The sequence below is a fragment of the Cotesia glomerata genome, linkage group LG1 (assembly GCF_020080835.1).
Source record: "Cotesia glomerata isolate CgM1 linkage group LG1, MPM_Cglom_v2.3, whole genome shotgun sequence".
NCBI lineage: Eukaryota > Metazoa > Arthropoda > Insecta > Hymenoptera > Braconidae > Cotesia > Cotesia glomerata.
The window spans coordinates 28324803-28349438 of NC_058158.1; the positions used below are offsets into that span (position 1 = coordinate 28324803).

The 24636-nt window shown below is 37.1% G+C and overlaps 1 protein-coding gene across 1 annotated transcript in view; it reads right to left on the reverse strand.

Annotated features, from left to right (window-relative positions):
- Positions 1 to 24636, reverse strand: part of LOC123275225 (protein turtle homolog B-like) — a 333309-nt gene that overhangs the window by 140313 nt on the left and 168360 nt on the right. The window contains exon 7 of the mRNA XM_044743196.1: positions 10863 to 11014. Within this exon, the coding sequence (XP_044599131.1) occupies positions 10863 to 11014 (152 nt within the window). The remainder of the gene's footprint in view (positions 1 to 10862; positions 11015 to 24636) is intronic.

The window sequence follows — 24636 nt, forward strand, 5'->3', positions numbered from 1 at the left end:
CTTACTCCCAACAACAGCTAGAAGCGGTAAATGAAGATCTCCGTGCAAACATCCTGGAGGATTCCACCCTGCTCACTGTGAGCCAGGTTGTGTATGGTGCAGCAGTTTCAGCTTTTCCGAGAGAGAGACATTGTCTCTCGATCGAGGCAAGGTTGAGACAGCGCATCTCACAACTTGGACTCAAAATTGACAGATCCCGGAAACAGGTCTCCCGCATTCAGTGTGTGATTGAGTTTGAAACAACTCAAAGAGCATACACGCCCCGAATTCGGCGCATTGCTGCTGAACTTCGGTGGCGTCATCACACACTGAATAAGAGTACTCTTCTTGTCATCAAGGAAGAGTCTCTCAATAAATTGCGGGCTCTAGTGACTGCCAAAAAGTCACTAGAGAAAAGGCTGAAGCGGTTGGTCGACAACTCGTTGTTTCGATCCAGCCCTTCACGCTTTCTGACATCAAAGACCGATGTTACCGGGAATTATCCAACACCTGAGCGGGTGGAAGCTTTTTGGACTGAGTTGTATGGAGATCAACCAAACATGAACGCCAATAATCCAGCTCTGCACGACTTTAAAGCATTCTGTCGGGAATACCGTAGACAGAATGCTGATGAAGAGAGCCCTGCAGTCAGTGTGAATGAAGTTCATTCAGCTCTAAATGGCAGCAAAAATTGGGCTGCCCCGGGACCAGATGGCATAAATGTCTTTTGGTGGAAGAAGTTTACTTCTACCCACCTCCATCTGGCCCGTATATTTACATCGTACATTAGAGCTGACGAACCGATTCCAGACTGGCTCGTGGAAGGGCGAACCGTACTGATACTAAAAAAAGGTGACTTGTCTGACCCAAAGAATTACAGGCCTATCACCTGCTTGAATGCGGTTTATAAAATTTTTACAAAAATTTTAAACAACCGTATTTTGCAGGAGATAGAACCTGTATGGCAACAGATATATGAACAGCGTGGCAGCAAAAGAGGCCTGTCAGGTTGCAAAGAGAACTTGATAGTTGATCGATGTGTCACACAAGATGCGATCTACTATCAACGCAACCTGTCAATGGCCTGGATCGACTATCGCAAGGCATTTGACTCAACTTCTCATGAGTTGATTTTATATCTCCTCAAATGCCTGGGGGTCAATCCTGAAATAGTGGAATGCATTCGGCATACAATGCAGCTTTGGCGAACGCGTTTTCACATTGGAAGTGGAAACGCATTGCACATAACCGGAGTTGTAGAGTACAAACGAGGGGTCTTCCAAGGTGATTCCTTAAGCCCTCTGCTGTTTTGCATCTCACTGCTGCCTATATCTGTTGCTCTCCGTAAAACTCGTGGGTAATCAGTGGGGCCTCCGGGTGATCGAAAATACTCGATTACCCATCTGCTTTATATGGATGACCTGAAGCTGTATAGTGCTGATGAAGATCATCTACAGGCGGCTCTTAACATCGTAGCAGAGTACACGCGGGATGTTGGAATGTCTTTTGGGTTGGACAAGTGTGCGGTCGTACATCTGGCGAAGGGTAAGTGCTCTGTTACGGGTGATGATGTCGAGTTGGTAGATGGGAGCGTTTTAAGACAATTAGACGCCGGAGAGTTGTATAGATATCTAGGAATGGAAGAGCACCGCATGCATGCGGTCTCCGAAGTCCAAGCAACTCTCCGTAGCGAGTATGTTAGGAGACTCCGGAAAATTTGGTCCTCCGAACTTTCCGGTAAAAATAAAGTCTCCGCTACTAACACGCTCGCTGTCCCAGTCTTACTATACTCTTTCGGTGTCTTAAAATGGGCCCGAAAGGATCTGCGAGATCTCGACATCAAAACCCGTAAGACTATCAACATGAACCGGAGCATGCACCCCAATTCATCAGTCGCCAGATTATACCTCTCCCGGTCCATCGGTGGGAGAGGTCTGCAGAGTTTGGAGCGGCTGCATGATCGTTTGGTCCTGGGTTTAACACACGAAGTTGTCAATTTCACTGCAGACGAGGATGACTTTCTTATGCAAATTGTTCATAAACATAAGAATGCGCATAAGGGGTCGTTCTTGTATAAGGCAGCTATATATGCAGCAAGAACCCTTGGTCTTGGAGAGATAAACGCTCTTATGGAACTCCGAAAGGAGGAATTCAAGAGCGTCATCAGGAACGCCGAGGAAAAACTACTCCTAGGCGAACTGATGGACAAGTCCATGCACAGCGTGTTCTTCAAACACGTGCGTGATCATGGCTTGTCCACCCAGCTGACGTTTTCCTTCTTAAAGTCAGCTGGCCTGATGTCCGAGACTGAAGGGTTCATATTTGCTTGCCAAGATGGTGTCATTAACACTCTAGAATACCGTAGCAAGGTGCTCCAGGTGCAGCTTCTGGACACGTCATGTAGGATGTGTAAACAACACCCGGAGACGCTCATGCACCTTTTGTCAGCATGTCCTGTGCTGGCGAGAGGTGCATATATCCAGCGTCACAACGCTGCCCTGAGAGTACTGTACTACTATCTTCGTCATTACTACGGTATTGATATGACACTAGTGCTGCCTTATCTGCCAGGAGATATTCCCCAGGTTGTTGAGAATGACAGTTGCAAAATTTATTGGAACATGCCGTTTGCAACAACTCGGCGGATCGATCACAACAAACCTGATATTGTGCTCTTCGACAAGGCTACTCGTGACATTTATGTCATTGAGTTCTCGGCCCCGGCTGAATACAACATCTCAGCCAAAGAAGAGCACAAAAGACAAATATATCAGGATCTCCTGTTTGAAATTGGCAAACTTTACCCAGGTTACCGTGTCAAGCTCGTCGTCCTGATTGTTGGCGTCCTCGGAGGGATGAAACAGTCTTTTGTATCCTCACTTGCCAGAGTTCCAGCTTGCTCATCAAAAGCTGAATTCTTGGCGGTCAGAATGCAGAAGGCTGTCATACTAGGTTCCCTCCGTCTACTTAGGAAAATGACTTTGGCCTGCTGTGATCACTAACCGCCTTGTTGTGCGGAGTGGTACAGCAGTAATGGATGGAGCTCAGGCTGGGCCCTCGGAGAATCGGACTCCGGGGACAACCCCCCTGAGCATTTAATAACATAATAATAATAATAATATATTTATTTATTTATTATTATTTTATTCATGTCCTCGAAGATCCTCTACAGGGCACAGCTTTTCACTCTCTGAAATTGAAATAGTGACTATTCACTATTTGGTAGTGCAATGTATACCAAGCGGTATTCTTCGCACTACCAAATAGTGAATATCGCTCATTAAATGATGCGTGAAAGTATAAAATTTAACATTAATCTTGTCATCTTGTCAACATTTTAATCTTGTCGATGTATTTACATTGTGTTTAATAACGATAATTAGAAAACTCTAGATTTAGATCCATAATCAAACGATGAGAAGTATTTTATATACGTATGTTAATACAAATTTATTAATTATCACTGCAACTAATATTCGCAGTTACAAAACTTTTATAATCCATGAAATGTTAAGCTATGACAAATAAATATAACAGATGTAAGGTTATAAATGCGACTTATAATTTTTAATGAGATACTTGTGAGTCCAAAAAATTATAAGTCACTATTATCTTAGTCGACTTTTGGCCTTCTAACATTTAGAGTGAAAATTGTAGATCAAAAACAGTATAAGATTTCATATTGAATTTGAAAACAATACATAAAGCCCATCTACAAATTAATTAGACTAAAAACCGATCAAACTTTTAAAACTTTTTAGTCTCATTAGATTAGAAACAGCATAAAATATTCATAGCTGCTCAATTATTTTACTAAAAAGTTATTTAGACTTAAAACAGATCAAAAATAATTTGAATAGTAGATCAAATATAGATGAAAATGTTTTTAAAAGTTCAAATACAGATCAATAAGTTCAAATGCAGATCATTTAGCTTAAAATCAGTTTAAATTTTTCGACCCGGGTACTCTTCCCGCGAGTTAAATTTAAGATAAGAAAGTCTACAGTGCGATTCTAATAATTTAACTGACGAAAAAGTTGTGTAGTTAGCTTAATTAAGCATATCATTACAACTTAAATATTTTTTTTTTAACTTTAAACTATTGTTATGAATATGTCTCCCTGTTAAAACATTTCAAATGAAATGGCTTGATTTGTCCTAATATGGCATAATTTGCCCATATGTTGCTTGATATAGTCATAAATACCTATGTATAATATTGTCATCAAAAGTAGTATTGAAAATTTCCGACAGAGGGCGCATGATCGCTAAATCTGATTTCATTTTTTTACACCATAGTTAAATCTAAATAAAAATAATATTTTTGCTTTCTTAAGGAGCTGATCCAAAATTTACATTCAATTTAATTAAGTGTTAAACCATCTTGTTTAATATGATATTTTATTTGGCGTTCAACTTTCTAGAAAATAAAAAATTGAAATAACAAATTATTGTTTTATTCTCTCATATATATATTGATATAGCTATATCAGATAATTTTGCCTTAGGTAACTTTTTTTTGCAGTGAAAATTTTAATACATAGCATACATATTTATAGTCTAGTATTGAAGCATTTTTTCATCCAAAGCTGCGGCAATGGAGTATAAAAGTAAAATCAAACATTTTTTTTATGAACTACTGACTAAAACAGTAAAAATTCGTGTAACCACTAATACATATCTATGATATACAATTCAAATATTTTTATGATTGGATTCATCCCCATAATATTTTTCCCAACAATCATCCTGCAATATAACTGGAATAGGGTTTCCCGAATCGATCGATCTGGTTATGCACTGTAAAAAAAAACCGGTGTGAGTCCATGCGGTGTACGATGTTAAAAATTCCGGTGTTAAATTCAACACCGAAATCGGTGTAGCAGTAACACCGTTCGCGGTGTAAATATTTTTTTTCGGTGTTAAATCGGTGTTATAAATTTTCCGGTGTTGATAATATTTTAACTAACACAATTTTTATAATTAAAGTTTTTATGTTTAATAATTAAAATTAAATAATCAAAAAAAGTTAATATTTAATTTATAAAGTTTAAAATAATAAAATATTAAGTAGATAGAAATTTTTAAATAAAATAAATACACGGTAAAAAATTTTGATGTAAAAATGGACCCGGAGCACTTTACACGGCCGTGTAGTATGAAATAATGGTGTGAAATTCTCTCGATATAAATTTTCGATCCGTGTTACTTTAACACCATTATTAAAGGACAATTTTAGAACATCATATAAATAATCGGAAACTCCAAAATACTGCATTTTAGTAATTATTTCATAACTTTTAAGTATTTTTTTTAAGATTTTCGGAATACTTCTAAAATAATTTTAGAATCAATGCAATTTATTTGAAGTAATTTAGTTGAAATTCAGTTTTTAAATCTTATGTGGAACCTTTTTTGAATAAACTTAAAACATTTTTTTAACTATTTGAGAACAAATTTTGAATACTTTTGAGTCATTTTTCGAATATTTTTGAGACAACTTTCGAACATTTTTCTTGGACAGTTTTAGAGTGTTTTTACAACAAATTAAAAACATTTTTAGAACAATTTTACGACAATTTTGAACGTTTATTAAATGATTTTCATAGAGATGATTTTCATAGAGGACGTTTTTGGGACATTTTAAAAATTTACAAAAATTACAATTTAAAAATTAAAAAAAAAAGCAAAGTTATCAAATTATTAATTTATCATATTTAAAACATCCATTATATTATGAGAAACACCATGGTTACGATAAAAATAATTATTATATTGTTCCTAAACATTTAATATTGAAAATATTATTTAACTTGTTGTATAACATTCATTAAATCGATTTCTGCGTAATTTTATAAATTGAAAATTCTTAAATAAATTTTACTTGTCTCATTTTGATAAATATTGAATATTCTACTGTTACACCGGTTACACCGATATTACACCGGTTTAACACCTAATTTTTAACACCGGATTTTTAACACCGCAAAAGAGCACCGCTACACCGGTGTTAATACACAGATGTTACATAGCGGTGTTAAAATGGACTCATTTTAACACCGCTTTTTTTACAGTGTAATTGTTGCAATATTTCGAGATTAAAAATTAGTCAGATTTTAAAAATAGATCGTTCAAACATTTTGTTATGGTTCAAAACACTCACGGACCAATTTAAAAAAATGTATCCTATGTGGTACATATTTCACTTAAACTTATTTTGTTAACGGATGGCAAATTTCAAAAATGTTATTAGCAATAAATCCTTTAAAATCCGATAGAAATAAAAAAATTATTGTTTTTTATAAAGTCGTTTTTTGTTAGTGTAACTAAAATCATGGATTTAAATTTTACTAGAACGTGAAAATAGAACGGGCTAAAAGTTCATAATACGGATTATATACATATATATCTATAGAGATAAAAAAAAATTTAAGTAAAGATAAAGGGTCATGGGAAGGCTCAGCCAGATTATGAAACTGGCAGCTGTGTGTTCGTACTTCTTCTCACGAAGCCAAGCGTACTCTCGTGGAAATAACAGGAGAAACTCAAAGTGATTTCCTCTTTGCCTTTTAAAATTTCTTTCGTATTGTTTTAAATGTTTATTTATTCTATAAAAAAAAAAAAACGGAAATTAAAGCTTTGATACTATTAAGTTTTTGTCATTGTCGACAGCTTAAAGTATTATTTTTGATTTTATTCTTATTTTTATTTCTTTCTAATTTTCAGGCTACCTCATGTATGATATTATCCATTGTCCAATCAGATGAATTCATGGAAAGAGAGAAATTCAACAGAGCCAGGCATTAAAATTTATTGAGACGATTACCAACATTTAGTATGCTTTTACATAAAATTCATCAAAATTCCAATTTCATATCAGCCTACAGTAGCCATTAAGCTCAGAAATTTTTTACCAAAATTTCTGTCTATGCAATCGTACATACATTACATTACGTAAGTAGGAGTATTTAATCTTCTTACATCCATACTAAACCTCTTATTATATAATCAGTAAATGTTATTGCATAAAAATACGCTTCAACAAAAATAACTTATAAATTTATCGTAGAAAATGTTTGAAAGATTTTTCATTAAATTTTTGCTTAGGATGCAAAAATATTTCAATGCACGTATGGAGCAAATCTATATTCACCACATGTCGCTCTTTATTTTAACATCATTTTATGTTGTTATTTCTATACAATATGTGAGCTTAAACAGGAATATTCAACTTGTCAGTTTATTTAGACGCAAAAAATCAGACCCGACTCACATTCATTTTAAACCCTCTGGAGGATAAACTAATATAATCCAAGAAAAAAGTCGCCTCCTCAGAGTTTACCACTGATTTCCTTTTATTAGTGCTTGTTACCCATGACTTTTCTATTATCTGCGATTTATATAAAACACTGTAATCTGTCAGACTGTCTACTGCTCTCTAAAAAAAGTATTTTCTTTATTATATTATACGAAAGTTGTATTTAATTCCATCTTGATAAATTACTTGTTGATGTTTTTATTTTTTTTTTTTTTTTTTTTTTAATACACACAATCTATGACTGAATTACATTCGACTGGATGCATGACGTATCACAGTGACTATTCGCTATTGAAATAAATTAAAAAGCTGCAAATTTATATTTAAGATTGTTTTGAAATATTGTTTAAATAAAAGATGATATATCGTATCTATACATATAGAGAGTAAAGGTAAAACAAATGTCTCGGACAGAGACACGACGATGAATCGCAAGACAGAGGATGCTGAAAGTAACGGGAGTAGAGTGCAGTTGGCATACGACCACGCCCGTTGCATTTGCCGGCCGCGCTTTTTCATTCCGTTATTTACTTCTTTCTTCTCTCTTTTTTTTGCTCCATGGATTTTTTTTCTTTTTTTTTTGTTTATTCTCGGAGCTTACTCGCAATTTTCTACTTTTCTGTCCATGGTACGGTTTGTTGTGCAACAAGAAATTTCTTTATGTATATAGAAAAAAATCAAGGAAAAACATATTCACGAGCATGAAATTAGAAAAGACGATTTTTTCTGACTACTCGAGAATACACAATTCAATTAAAAAAAAAATACAAATAGACCGCGTTTATTTATTATCTCAACGGCAAACTCTTTATTTGAATACGTAAGAAAATGTACGTGGAAAAAAGAACAATTAAATAAAAGTATTCTTTTAAGGTATGTTTTTAAGTATAAATTACTTGGAAAATATTTTTCATAAAGCATTACATACATATTTCTCAAGTAAATGAAAATGTTTTTGTGCAAGATATTTTTAAACTCTGAAAAATTCACGTAATCATGGAGTTATATAACTGTAAATAAAGCTTACTGTCTTGAAAAATCGAACCAATAATTTCAACGCAGCTTTACATGTTTTTGATTCCATTTATCTTATAATATTTATATTAAATACTTTGAATACTTGGAACGATTATTATTATTATTATTATTATTATGTTATTAAATGCTCAGGGGGGTTGTCCCCGGAGTCCGATTCTCCGAGGGCCCAGCCTGAGCTCCATCCATTACTGCTGTACCACTCCGCACAACAAGGCGGTTAGTGATCACAGCAGGCCAAAGTCATTTTCCTAAGTAGACGGAGGGAACCTAGTATGACAGCCTTCTGCATCCTGACCGCCAAGAATTCAGCTTTTGATGAGCAAGCTGGAACTCTGGCAAGTGAGGATACAAAAGACTGTTTCATCCCTCCGAGGACGCCAACAATCAGGACGACGAGCTTGACACGGTAACCTGGGTAAAGTTTGCCAATTTCAAACAGGAGATCCTGATATATCTGTCTTTTGTGCTCTTCTTTGGCTGCGATGTTGTATTCAGCCGGGGCCGAGAACTCAATGACATAAATGTCACGAGTAGCCTTGTCGAAGAGCACAATATCAGGTTTGTTGTGATCTATCCGCCGAGTTGTTGCAAACGGCATGTTCCAATAAATTTTGCAACTGTCATTCTCAACAACCTGGGGAATATCTCCTGGCAGATAGGGCAGCACCGGTGTCACGTCAATACCGTAGCGGTGACGAAGATAGTAGTACAGTACTCTCAGGGCAGCATTGTGACGCTGGATGTATGCACCTCTCGCCAGCACAGGACATGCTGACAAAATGTGCATAAGCGTCTCCGGATGTTGTTTACACGCCCTGCAGGTCGTGTCCGGGAGCTGCACCTGGAGCACCTTGCTACGGTACTCTAGAGTGTTAATGACACCATCTTGGCAAGCAAATATGAACCCTTCAGTCTCGGACATCAGGCCAGCTGACTTTAAGAAGGAAAACGTCAGCTGGGTGGACAAGCCATGATCACGCACGTGTTTGAAGAACACGCTGTGCATAGACTTGTCCATCAGTTCGCCTAGGAGTAGTTTTTCCTCGGCGTTCCTGATGACGCTCTTGAATTCCTCCTTTCGGAGTTCCATAAGAGCGTTTATTTCTCCAAGACCAAGGGTTCTTGCCGCATATATTGCTGCCTTATATAAGAACGACCCCTTATGCGCATTCTCATGTTTATGAACAATTTGCATAGGAAAGTCATCTTCGTCTGCAGTGAAATTGACAACTTCGTGTGTTATACCCAGGACCAAACGATCATACAGTCGCTCCAAACTCTGCAGACCCCTCCCACCGATCGACCGGAAGAGGTATAATCTGGCGACTGATGAATTGGGGTGCATGCTGCGGTTCATGTTGATAGTCTTACGGGTTTTGATGTCGAGATCTCGCAGATCCTTTCGGGCCCATTTTAAGACACCGAAAGAGTATAGTAAGACTGGGACAGCGAGCGTGTTAGTAGCGGAGACTTTATTTTTGCCGGAAAGTTCGGAGGACCAAATTTTCCGGAGTCTCCTAACATACTCGCTACGGAGAGTTGCTTGGACTTCGGAGACCGCATGCATGCGGTGCTCTTCCATTCCTAGATATCTATATAACTCTCCGGCGTCTAATTGTCTTAAAACGCTCCCATCTACCAACTCGACATCATCACCCGTAACAGAGCACTTACCCCTCGCCAGATGTACGACCGCACACTTGTCCAACCCAAAAGACATTCCGGCATCCCGAGTGTACTCTGCTACGATGTTAAGGGCCGCCTGTAGATGATCTTCATCAGCACTATACAGCTTCAGGTCATCCATATAAAGCAGATGGGTAATCGAGTATTTTCGATCACCCGGAGGCCCCACAGAGTACCCACGAGTTTTACGGAGAGCAACAGATATAGGCAGCAGTGAGATGCAAAACAGCAGAGGGCTCAAGGAATCACCTTGGAAGACCCCTCGTTTGTACTCTACAACTCCGGTTATGTGCAATGCGTTTCCACTTCCAATGTGAAAACGCGTTCGCTTATCTATTTATTATCGATAATTATTATTATTATTATTATTATTATTATTATTATTATTATTATTATTATTATTATACTTAAAATAATAATTAAATCTCTATGAAAAAAATTTGTATAAAATATTAATGAATATTATATAAAATATGTATAAAAATATATTTTAAGAAGCTGACTTTCGATCGATATTTTCGTTTATATTAAATATATGTCTAAATTATAATTAAAATTATTTAAAAATATATCTTGAAAATAAATATAAGTAATATATAGATAAAAATATGAAAAAATTCATTTTAAACTCTACGTTATATTTCCGATATACTCTTAAATTTATTTTACTTATATTTCAACATATTTTTTATAAAAAAATTTTTTTTATGTAAGAATATTAAGCAATTTAATTTCTAGATATTAAAATTAAATAGATAAAAACGAAATATAAATATAAGTAAAATGAAAATCTACATTTTAAAACTAATGAATAATGAAAGTAGTATTAAATGATGCTTACATTTTTAACTCCTTTTTTAACTTGCTTTGATCCTTTCCACCATGTGAAATTCGCCGGTGGCTTGGAACCAGCACTACGACATTTTATTTCGTACCGTTTTCCTGCCGAGACAATCCGCTCTTTTCCCACGATCTTTACTGACAGCGGTCTCACTGAAATAGAATCGAAGTATACTCATTAAAAGGATCTTTTAAACTCTTTATCGGTGTTTTAATTACTGCTGAACTGAAAGTAATACTATTGATTCACGCAGACATCTACACAGATTAATTGCAAAGAAAATTCTTCTTAGTTCTTATTTCATACTATTTTTATATCAATTGCAAACCTCATGACGGAAATCAATTGAGATAGTGCTGTACTCTCAACACCTCAAGATCAGACAATTTTCTGAAATGCATTTACCTTTAATGTATTCATATTACACTTATACTTTAATATGAGTACACTGATAGGAAGAAAAATAATCATTTTAACACATTATTAATAATTTAAGTAAATTTATTCTGCGCTACGCAATGAAAAAACTCATTAAAAAAAAATTAGAAGGCCATCCCTGCAACTTCCCGCTAATTCCATACTTAGGCGCTTAAAATTGCACCAATGACGTTTTTGAGCTCTTCGAGCTCAAAAATACAATTTATGGGTTATTTTGAGCTCTCCAAGCTCAAAGAGATTATTTTCCTATGCTTTTGAGCTCTTCGAGCTCAAAAGTCTGATAGGGATTTGATGACACTATTTTTTTAATTTTTCAACCGCAATAACTTTTGAATAAATAAACCGATTTTCACGCGGTTGGTAGCATTCGACGCAATTTTTTAAGCCTCACGAAGAATCTCAAATTTTGAATTGATCGCGCTAGAAATTTTGGAGTTATTCCGAAAAAACACTTTTTTCGGTTTTCTTTCGTTCACGATATTTCTCGAACGAATCAACCGATTTTGACCGGACTGGTGGCGATCGACGTGGTTCTTTGAGGTTAAGAGCTGATTAGTTTTTGGAATTGAACCATTAAGCCGTTTAAAAGTTATTCCAAAAAAACCACATTTGAAAAAAATTTTTTTTTTTTTTCAGTTTTTTTAAGATTTATCAAAATCTATTGATCTGAATCGGTCCAAATAGTATTCAAAATCTAAGTTTGGTCAAGCCCTTTCGAATGGCACCAACCGCGATAAAATCGGTCAAGACGTTCAAAAGTTATAAGCGGTTCACATACTTTCACACACACACACACACACACACACACACACACACACACACACACACACACACACACACACACCCCGTGTCGGGCTTGCTGGGTCCCGCATCGGGCGCCTCCTCAGGTGGCGGATAGGGGAATGCCCGGCATATCTGCACGTCAGATGCGTCGGGTACCGAGGAAACAGAATACTCGGGGTGGACCAAAACCTAGCAAAAGATGATATGGAAATGTCAGAAGATTTTCAAACATCGTTTACAGTACAGAGGATGGATACCTCAGTGCCGGCGAGGAAAGGCGTGCAAACGGGCCTAAACTTGTCGTTATCAAGCGACCGTTTGAACAGTGGAGTAGACCCCATGGCTCTGCTGTCTAGCAATGCTAGCAAGGTTACAGGGAGTACGAAATCAGCCCAGATGGCAGAGAACGGACAGCTGAGCAACATTCCTTCAAAAAGTGGAGGACCTTTTGCTCCTGCCACTAATCAAACCCACCGAGGAAGAATGAACTCTCTACCGACCGTCACCGGCCAACAGTCACCAATGGAGAGGCTCGGCAACAAGATTGATGAGTTAGCCGACTTCATAAAAGACAAAAAGAATCTCCACCATGAGATCAGAAAATTGGTTTCGTCTATTAGTACGGCATATAGGCTGGCCAACAAATCACCAACGAAGTCGGCGTCAACGACTCAAACATCTCCGAGTCTGAACAAAAAATCACAGCCACCTCTGACCACTCCTAAGAAATTACCACAGCAAGGAGATGGCAACAAGAAGAGGCCGCTGTCCACGCCCAGCCCTTCCTCAGATATTGACAAGCCAGCACAGAAAAAGACAGCCCGGGATGATACCTGGACCAAAGTGACTCGGCAAAACAAGAAAAAGAAAGAACAGGAGCCAGTGACTCAAACTGCTACAGCCCAAGACCAGCCAAACAGCGGTGGCTCCAAGAAACCAAGGAGGAAGAAGACAAGAACTAAAGCTGTCCTAGTCCAACCAGCTGAAGGGCGAACATACGCCGATCTCCTGAAGGAAATCAAGGCCAAGGTAAGCCCTGTCGAGACGGGCGTAGACATAAGGTCTATTAAAAGACGAAACACGGAGGCGTTCTCCTTGAAATGGCTCGAAAGTCCGAAGACAGCAAGGCATTCACCGATGCAGTAAGGGCAGCCACTGCAAACATCGGCACAGTCAAGACGCTAACACCAACAACAACGATCGAGATCCTCGACTTAGATGAAATCTCTACCGAGAGCGAAGTCCGTGAAGCACTCAAACGTGAATTCACTGACAACCTGGAGGTCAAACGGGTAAATTTGACAAAACCCACACCACGAGGTAATCGGGCAGCCTTCTGCGAACTAGACGAGCCCAATGCGATTAAGGCCCTTGACAAGGCCCGTATACGGATCGGTTTGGTGAACTGTCGTATACGCCCAGTAGTAAAAGTAACACGTTGTTTTAAATGTCTTGGTTATGGACACCAAACACGTCAGTGTGCGGGACCAGACAGAAGCAGGTGCTGCTACAAATGTGGCGGAGAGAACCACAAGGCCGTAAACTGCACGGAGAAGTTAAAATGCTTCCTTTGTGCTTCGGACAAAGATGCCCAGGATAGTCTATGCCATATTTCTGGCACTGGAGCGTGTAAGGCATTCCGCAAAGCACTTGCAGAAGCCATGAAAGGTCAGAAATGACACGCATACTACAAGGCAACCTGAATAGGTGCGCCTTGGCGCAAAACCTGCTGCGCCAGCGTGTTTTCGAAGATAAAATTGACGTCTGCTTTATCTGCGAGCAATATCTAAACATCGAAGGTAAAACATGGTTCGCAGACGAAACGGGCACGGCAGCAATTTGGATTGTGAACACAAAGAACGTTACCGTCAACAACAGCGGAGGTGGAGCAGGTTTTGTCTGGATTCAAACCCCCACAACCTACTTCATGAGCGTCTATCTCTCACCTAACGAAGGGATTAGTGTGTTCCGACAGAAACTCGCAAATATAGAAGATGCGGTCACTAAGTTCGACGGCGAAGTTATCGTAGCTGGTGACTTCAATGCTAAATCGGCTGAATGGGGCGCTGATTTCTCCGACACCAGAGGCAACGAGGTCGCTGACGTCGTGGCTAGACTCGACCTCATAGTGCTAAATACTGGGAGCACCACGACTTTCAGAAGACCGGGGTACCAAGAGTCCATCCTCGACATTTCGTTGGCGACTCCAAAATTGCCAACATGATTGAAAACTGGACAGTATCCGAAAAATACAGTGGCAGTGATCACCAGTTCGTGACATTTAACGTTGGATTGGCATCTGCTCCGGTACCACAACACGACCTTTCTAAGCGAAAGTGGAATGTCAGGAAGCTTGATCCAGAGGCACTGCGAGCTTCACTTGCACGGAGCTGGTCTACCCTTCAGAACAACCCGACTCCGGATACTTGCAACGAGACAGAAAGGACAGTACTAAATACGATGAAGGAGATTTCCGCCGCATGTGACGCCTCTATGCCGCGGTTGAAAAACCGGAGTTTTCGCAGGCCGGCGTACTGGTGGTCAACAGACATAGCGGAACTTCGCAAAATGTGCCATCAACTACGTCGCCGCGCAACGAGAGCCGCCAAACGCTCCCCAAGCCAGGACTTGTATTCAAAAGAGTACAAGCAGGCCAAAAGATGCTAAATCGAGCCATCAAAGCAAGTAAAAGCAAAGTTGTGGAAAGAGATCTGCAACGATCTCGACAATGACATCTGGGGTAAAGCCTACCAAATTGTCGCCAAACGACTTGGAAAGGCTTCACCAGAGGCGCCGAAGTCTCCAAGCGTAATGCATAGCATCGTAGCCGGGCTTTCCCCAAACACCCGCCGCGGGAGAAGAAACACTACACTAAAAACAACGAAGTAACGCCCTTCACAACTAAGGAACTACAAGACGCGGCCAAGTCACTCAAAACAGGAAAGGCACCTGGACCTGATGGCATCCCGGCATCGGTGATCAAGATTATAGCCCTGGAATACCCAGACTTACTCCTGAACACCTACAACGCATGCTTGGCAACTGGCACCTTTTCCGCGGTCTGGAAACGGCAGAGATTGGTTCTCTTAGACAAAGGTAAGGGAACCCCCATAACACCTTCGTCGTTTAGACCACTCTGTATGCTAGACATTGCTGGAAAACTGCTCGAGAAGCTCATACAAGGGAGACTTCGCGACGACATCGACCGTGCTGGAGGTTTTGCCACCAACCAGCATGGCTTCCGGAAAGGTCATTCGACAGTCGGAGCGATCAAGAAAGTCATAAAGACAGCAACACAAGCATGGTCTGGTAGCCTCAAAGCTCGTAAAGTATGTCTTCTCCTCACGCTAGATGTCAAAAACGCATTTAACAGCGCAAATTGGGGAGACATTTTAGACGCTCTGGAGCACAAGTTTGACGCGGAGCCAGAAAATCTGGCACTAGTCGACAACTACCTTGACGATAGAAAGCTAATAGTGGAAACTACTGAAGGTACTGCTTTATGGAGCGGAGATATGGGCAGACATATTAAAGCAGAAGACCTACCGGCGAAAGATCGCAGCAGTACAGCGGCGAGGCGCTCTCAGGGTTGCCTGCGCCTACCGCACAGTTTCCGAAGCGGCTGTATTGGTCATTGCAGGAGCCGCGCCCATCGACCTATTAGCGTTCGAAAGAGCAAAACTCTATGACGCTAAAGACAGTGATGATAACATGAAGGACGCAAGAACGAGGATAAAGGCGGAAACGCAGCAAGAGTGGCAGGACCGATGGACATCGGGAGAGACGGGCAGATGGACGGCGCGCCTGATCCCAAACATCAACGTCTGGCTCTCTCGGAAGCACGGGGATACGGACTTTTTCCTGACCCAGCTATTGACGGGACATGGGCAGTTCAATGCCTATCTTTTCAAGATGGGTTTGCACAGCACACCAACGTGCAAATACTGCCCGGATAAAATCGACGACTCCGAACACACATTCTTTGAGTGTGCTCGATGGAAGGACTACAGAAGAAACACTGAAGAGATCATAGGCACCAGGCTCTCCCCCTCAAGCCTGGTGACCTATATGATCAAACAAGAGGAAAACTGGTCAGCTGTTGCAGTTTATGCACAGCACCTCCTGAAAGACAAAATCGCAGAAAGGGACCAGTAGCCAGGAGTAGGCGTCGTGAGACGCAGCACGACTGGATTGAAGTAATGCTAACGCGGTTCCAATCCAGTCCTCCCCGTACCATCTAGGGGAGAGGGGAAGAGGAATGTTTTTGTTAGTGGGTAACAATCTCCACACTACCGACTATCGATATCTGCCGGAATATGGGCGGCAGAGTTAACTGATACCGGTGTCTTTTGAAGATCTTTTTCGTACCTCTTTATAAAAAAAAAAACACACACACAAACACACACACACACACACACACATACAGACACCGTGACAACCTCTCAGGGATAGTCAGGAAAGCTTCCTGTGACCTTCAAACGTCGAGATCTGATGAAAACTCGGTTTTTGCAAAACGGGGTTAAAACAATAACTTCCCGATTTTTGAAAATCTTCGATTTTCGTAGCGGGAAGTTAAAAATTCCATGGAGGTCAATGTACGTGTACGTATAGATTATGTATTTTTTTGGAGTTTACTCCTTAAGAATCGATTTTCATAGGAGACACCCGGTATGAGAAAAATATGGAGAGTAAAACCTACTCATCAAATGGGATAGTAACGTTTTTGGTGCGCATCATTTCTCTCGCACCTTTCACTTTTCAGTTGTGTGTGTGCGTTTGTGTGTGTGTGTGTGTGTGTGTGTGTGTGTGTGTGTGTGTGTATGTGTGTATCCAGCATACACAGTATACTGCGTGATAGCTTATAGTCTAGTCAACAAGTGCTTTTTTGGTCAACTTTTTTCAGCAGTCTCCGAAAATTATGATTGAGTTGTCATTCGATTCAAAATGGCATCTCAATGATTTTCGAAAAAAATGAAGTTCTGCTTGCAAAAATTGCAGAAGTTATTAACAATTAACTAAAAAAAAAGGGGTTTAGTTTTTTGCAAATATCTCAAAAATTAATAAAGATTTTTCAAATTTAAAAAAAGATTCAAAAAAAGAAGGAAATTTCCTAAAAAAAGTTCCAACTTCCGAAATTGTAGAACCAATATTTATAATTTTCCCAGAGGATTAAAAATAAGTCCGAAAACGGGTACTCTAGCTTGCGCAAGCTACGCCACCTTCGGACCTTTAATGAATAAATATTATTTAAACTTAATAAATATAAAAATTAAAAATTGAAAAAATTCAGGCGCCTACAGGACAGATCAATTAATAATAATCCGTGGTCAAAAAATTTTTATCGTGATTTTTCAATAAGTTATCCATTAATTAACTAACAATTTTTTGTAACATTATTACAGATTTTATAAGAATTACATTGTAGAATGTAATATTTACATTGAAAGCTCTGAATATTAAGGTAGTACTACCGGTTTTAGAATTTGTGTTCAGAATTTAATGAAATTTGGCATATTGGTACTTTATAATATCATAATTAAGCAGTAAAATTTTTGGAAGCCTGGCGAGTCTTGAAAAAAAGATATTCATATTTACATATTTTTGATTATTTATAGGATTTTTACCAGAAGATTTAATTGGGCACTTCCGGCCAAATTTTGAATTTTCACCGGAAACGCCCAAACTAAGCTTTTGTTGAAAAATTCTATGAAAATCAAAAACATCGCCCCCCCCCCCCAAAACATCTCAGAAAATGCCCAAACACAGCCCCTGTTAAAAGCGGAACTCAAAATTCTACTTTTAAAAGGTTCTTCACGGGAGTTACATTTTGGCACACCCTAATATATATATATATATATATATATATATATATACTGCTATATATATATATATATATATATATATATATATATATATATATATATATACGATATAACGCGGCTTGTCCAGATGATAGTGTCTCCAATTCATAATGAATCTTTTCCAAACTCAACATACTTAATTTTTAGATGGATACCAAGGTCAAGTTCAAAGATAAGCTTTATCGGTCAAATAGTACAGAAATTACGTGGTTTCAGAATTTTAAAAATTGTAAAAATTCATTTTTTGGGAGTTTATTTCGCGGATAACTTTCGAATGAAATAATTTATCGACTTTTTGTGAATTGCAGTTTAAAGCCCATTAAACGAGCTTTAATTTTCATGTCATTGTATTGTCTTAATCTAAAAATAACCTATTCGTCTGTAGGTATTTAATGAAATTTTGCTACTGCATTCGTTTTTCGTAACTTAGGGAAAAGGAATCCTATCAATGTGATTGAAGTATTTGTATTGTCAGTGTTGTGATTGTATTTTTGTGACTAGTATAACAAAATATGACTGGGACACTGAAGAATAATTTTTTTTAATTCATGAAATAAATATTTATCATTTATTTTCATTTAGCAGGACCTATGGCAACAATTTATAACAAAAATAATAATAATAATAATAATAATAGTAATGAAAATTTATCGATTTATATTGAAATTATAAAATGTGTTTTATGCATTCAACCATTAATATTCCAATGTTTTTAAATTCCCGTCAGCAATCTGAATTTTCTATCAAAACTGGCATTGTATGATTTTATCTTTCGGGTATTAGTGAAAGTTCATGGCACAATAAATGTGTCCGACAATACCACAGCACAGTAATATCAGCGTACAGCCACGCTTGCTGGCTGGCTGCATAAACTGTTTAGAGGATGTGTTATTCCTCTAAAAACTTTGCTCATTACAAGCTCGCGTTTGTCTGAATAAAATTACTATAATCATCGTACAAATACAGCAATTAATGTCTGTGGTTTTTCTTAATTAGAATTAATGTGATTATAATTATATCCAGGAATAATGTTAAAGTTTCATTCTCCAAAATGTAAGAATTTATTTTGATTTATCGATAAGTAACATTAGTGGTGTCTATAGCATTAAAATATGTAGTGCTCTTTAAAGTCCTTAGCAAATAATTATTCACGATAGATCAATTTTATTAATTGAGAGAAAAATTTTTTATCAATGTTATCTTTTTCAATGTGAGTAAAATGTAATATTTAGCTAGTGCCTTCCGCACTATATCAGAAGAAGCAGTGTGCGTCATTGCCGGAACCCTACCTCTTAGAGTTCTAGCAGAGGAAAGACGAGCCCTTTACCAACGAAAAAGGTCAACTGCACTGAGCCCTGAAGAACTTAGAATTGAAGAACGGCAGAACAGCATAAGCCGATGGCAACTACAATGGGATGCTGCAGAGAAGGGTAGGTGGACGCACCGCCTCATACCTCGGATCGACATTTGGCTTAACCGGAATCACGGCGAGGTCAATTACTATCTTACGCAGATGTTGTCGGGACACGGGTGTTTTCAATAATTTCTACACCGCTTTAGGCACGATGACTCTTCGGAGTGCCCGTCCTGCCCAGGAGTTGCTGAAGATGCGGAGCACGTCTTCTTTGTATGTCCTCGTTTCGATCCACAGCGTGAAGAGTTGGAGAGGATCCTGAACCAGAGAATTCAACCAGGTTCACTAGTGGAAGCAATGTTGTCATCAGAAGCTGCCTGGAACGCTACCAACACGTTTGCAACAGAAGTCCTCGAATACTTGCGTTCCACCGAAAGAATAAGAGCAAATATCAGAAGATAGAAGGAATGAAGTTAACACTTTAGCCACCAGAAGGAAGAGCAGTAGCTAGTTCCTCCCCTCACGAAGTAATGCCTGACGGCGGTCCCCATGAGGGATTAGAGGAAAGAAGAAAAGGGGTTTAGGGTTTAGTGAGTAGGGGCGTTAGCGTCGAGTTTTAGTATGACGCTGCGTCGAGTCGTCACATATCCAGGCGAAACAGCTATGCCTAGAATTCGTAAAAAAGGATTCCCCTCCTCTAAAAAAAAAAAAAAAACAAAACAACACACACACACACACATACACACACACACACACATACATACATACATACATACATACATACATACATACATACAGACATAGTGATACCCTCGCGGGAATAGTCAGGGAAGCTTCCTAGGACCTCAAAACGTCGAGATCTGATGAAAACTCGATTTAAAAAAAACGGGGTAAAACCAATAACTTCCCGATTTTTGAAAATTTTCAATTTTCTTAGCGGGAAGTTAAAAAACTTGAAATTACTTACATAACATTTGAACTTAAAAAATTAAGATTTCCCATACAAAAATTTGACTTGATAATTATTTGTTGGTCATTTTTTGTTAGAAGTATATTTTTGAATTTTTTTTGAGAATTTTATCAGTAAATTTATTAAATATAAAATTTTATATACTTATTCAGAAATTCTTTTATTTAAAGTTTAAACTTTTACAGTAAAAAGTAGAAAGAAAATTATTTAACTGAACATACTCATAAGGATAAATTCTTCACTTTATTTTTACTCAAAGAAGTATATCTAAATAAAATAAATTCATCTAAATGAGCTTAGTAAAACTCTTAATTGCATGCTGTATGCTGTAACTAACTCTTTAGAGAGGAACTCTAAAAACAAAAAAAAAATATTTTAAAAGGACATGTAAGCATGAGTTCGTTAAAATTTTGTGGTTCTTTGAAAGAGTAATGGCATTCTTGCAGTGCCTTTAGACTATTAAAACTATTTAGGGAGATAGAATCGGGAAACTAGTAAAGTCGCAGGTGAGTTGAAATTCAAATTTAACTTTGATTTTCATTTGCTAAGAGCAACAAAACAATTTTCATAATTTCCTGAAATATCTTTTCAATTCTACATCTATACTGGCATGCACAGAACCAACCGACCGCCTAACTTCTGAAGTAAGTAAGTAAGTAAGAACGATAACTCCTAGTGGCTATCTAAAAAAAAAAAAAAAAAAAAAAAAAACGTAAGGAAACTAAAGTACAAGATGAAATTGAGTTTGTTTAATTAAAAGAAAGCTGTAACAGGTTAAATGAGTGGAACTAAGCGAACGAGTCGGTTTCCCTATCTTGCCTATTATTTGCCGGAGGACGTTGTCGAAATTTTTTTTTTTCCATTATAATTATCAGAAGTAAAATTAAATGGTAAACTATCTGTAAGGCAAAATGACGCAACTTTATCTTAGCGAAGAACACTATTCCGAGAGTGGTTAATATTAGTAGATTGCCTACCACTGCACTTAAGAAGAACGTGAAACTGGCTGAATCTAGGTTCTCACGATACAGATTTCCATCTACTATTATTACTACGATTATTTTATAACTTATATGCATATTCTCTACAGATAAATACTTACAGCAAAAAAAAAAAAGTGCTGCACTATAATACCATCAACAGCTTTAACACTCAACAAATAACTCCCAATCAGATGAAGAAAAAAATTTTTAACTTTCCGCTAAGAAAATTTAAGATTTCAAAAAATTGGGAAGTTATTGGTTTTACCCCGTTTTACAAAAATCGAGTTTTCATCAGATGTCGACGTTTTGAGGTCCTAGAAAGCTTCCCTGACTATTCCCATGGTGATATCACCGTGTCTGTAGTATGTATTCAACGGATTTAAACGTTTTGAGGTCCTAGGAAACTTCCCTGAATGTTTCCGCAATGATGTTTGTGTGTGTGTGTGTGTGTGTGTGTGTGTATGTTTGTGTGTGTGTGTGTGTGTGTGTGTGTGTGTGTGTGTGTGTGTGTGTGTGTGTGTGTGTGTGTGTGTGTGTGTGTGTGTGTGTGTGTGTGTGTGTGTGTGTGTGTGTGTGTGTGTGTGTGTGTAAATTTCTCATAACTTTTGAACGGCTTATCTGATTCGATCGAAATAAGCGACGTTCCAAAGAGTTCCATTGCCTTTAAATTTCCGATACTAGTTTAAAGAATTCGAGTCAATAAATTTTAAGTAATCTCAAAAATTAAATTTCCAAAAATTTGTTTTTTTGAAATATCTTCTGAACGGCTCAACCGATCGATTCTCAAAACTAAACAGCTCTTAATCTTAAAAAATCACGTCGATCGCTACCAGTCCGGTAAAAATCGGTTGATTCGTTCGTGAAATATCGTTGTCGAAAAAAATTGAAAAAAATATTTTTTTCAGAATTTTTATGAAATTTTCAGTCTGACCAGTTTGCACTCTGAAATTCTTCAAAGATCTCAAAAAAATGCGTTGAATACCGTAAACCGCGAGAAAATCGATTGATTCATTCAAAAGTTATTACGGTTTGAAAATTCAAAAAATAGTGTTCTATGAAACTTTTAGCAGACTTTTGAACTCGAAGAGCTCAAAAGTATACAACAGCAATCTCTTGAGCTTGAAGAGCTCAAAATAATACAAAAACTATATTTTTGAGCTCGAAAAGCTCACAAACAAAATATGTGAATTGTTGGGCGCTTAGGTATGGAATTAGCGGGAAGTTGCATGGATGGCCTTTAGGGTCAACCGTTTTCCTAATTTTTTCTTATTGTATTTAATGAGATCATTTGTGATACTATAAAAAATTTTAGCGTAACTTTTTATCGTACATAGCTGCTAAAGTAAGTATAAAAATTTTTTTGCCATATCTTAAAATTTTTTTAATTGTGTGTCCAACTTAAATTATTCTTTATTGATGAATGAATAAATGGATCCTATAGTATAACTGTCTATTTTTAATATGATAAGACAGATAATTCTTAATATAATGTAAATTTATTTCACTTGAGAATGAGTTATATAGGTCATGGTATTGCAACACATTACACTGTCTTAGTATCAGTCAAACTACCGAACGGTGGTCTAATCTGCTGATGAGTTTATTAACTTACTCGGAATGAAATTACACTAACACTAAGTACAAAGCTACTCAGTGGAACTTTGTGCATGGAAAATAAATTTGTGGATTGGCTAACGAACCAAAAAGTAAATAGAGATGGCTGTATTTTTAGATGGTTATAGGAATGCCAAATTGAGATGGTATATTTTGGCTAAGAGACTATTGTTCCGGAGTATTTTTGTCGAGGATTTAATGATCTGAAACTCCAAGCGCTATGAAATCGGTAAGTATTTGTCTCAAAAGTGCTTACATTAGCTATGATATATTTATTTTATTGGATTTTTTAATTTGAAATTCGTCTTTCTTATTAAAAAATGTTAACTGTTTTAAAAATTATTATCACTTTTATTATTATTATTATTATTATTATTATTATTATTATTATTATTTTATTTATGAACTTAAGATGATTGTTTTTGTAAATATGTGGAGATACAGCTGTAGTTAACGGTAACTAACATACAGTTCTAAAGGGAATCTTAATAGCAGGTTGCTCGAAAATCACTGAAATGTTGGGGTTAATTGTATCTTCTGGCGACTTTAGTCTCAAGCTCACCCTTAGGAAAATAACTGGAATAGTCTTGTCGGTCTTACACTAACAGGATTTATCAGGTACGGTGTCGTCTATTCTCATTCTCTTATAAGGGATCACAAGCAACTGTTGTCACAATCTTGACTCTGTGTCAGGCTTTGAAATACCTAGAGCAAGATACCCGGCTTTAACTTATTTAATACATTATGAATATACAGAGTATAACATTTACTTCAAATAAATACGTTCATCATTCATTCTCAACTAAAACATATACGAAGAGAATATATACATACTAGAGTAGTTTATGTAAACAGACTTATTTATTTATTTTAAATTTGAATCACTTTCAACTTGCATTTCAATACAAATAATAAAAAATATTTTGCTGTAGTGATCTATAAGTCCAAACTCGTACAATGTTTTCTGAATTATTGTTTTTAAAGGTAGTATGTCGTAATTTTTGAGAAAAAATCTGCGTTGCAAAAATCATATTTTTATTAAAAACTGAATGAGCTTAATGAAGCGTACATTTTTTAATTGTTCAAAATTATCGTCCTTATTGCTAAAAATGAAGATTTTAAATTTACACATCAATACAAAATGCATATCTTTCTTTTATTCATGTTACTGTGATATTTTTGTCATTATTTACTGTTGTTTATGAACTAACCAGTATAAACACAAACTAGAGTACACAATCAATTGATCAATAAATTGTGTAAATAATATTATTTGCGCCAGTTACATAATTGGCGCGATTTTCATTTTGCATTTTATATTTCTAGGTAATTTCTATAAATATTTATCCTACCCATAAAAATAATTTCGCCCATATTATTTAAAATGAAAAAAATGTATATGTATATAAATATATAATTTTGACGTAAATAAATTCATGGATTAACACGGCGAGCTAGCAGTATTTTTTTATGTCCGTAGAGAATATACTTTGGAGTGCTTTGCCAACCGAACAATTTCCTCGCTTTGTCCGATTGCATCGTCGATTTATTTATTATATTTTCAGCGTAGCTGTAGCGCATAGTTAACCGTAAATCACATCGATACATGAACAACGTGACTCGAAAAATGGTTGACTATCAGTCCAGTACGAAACATTAAATTAAATTCAATATCTCAACGTTTGAGTATACATATATATTTTCGACGCAGATTAATTCTTTTTTCGATATCCTATTTTAAGTTTTTTTTTTGTTGAAAAATATATATCTG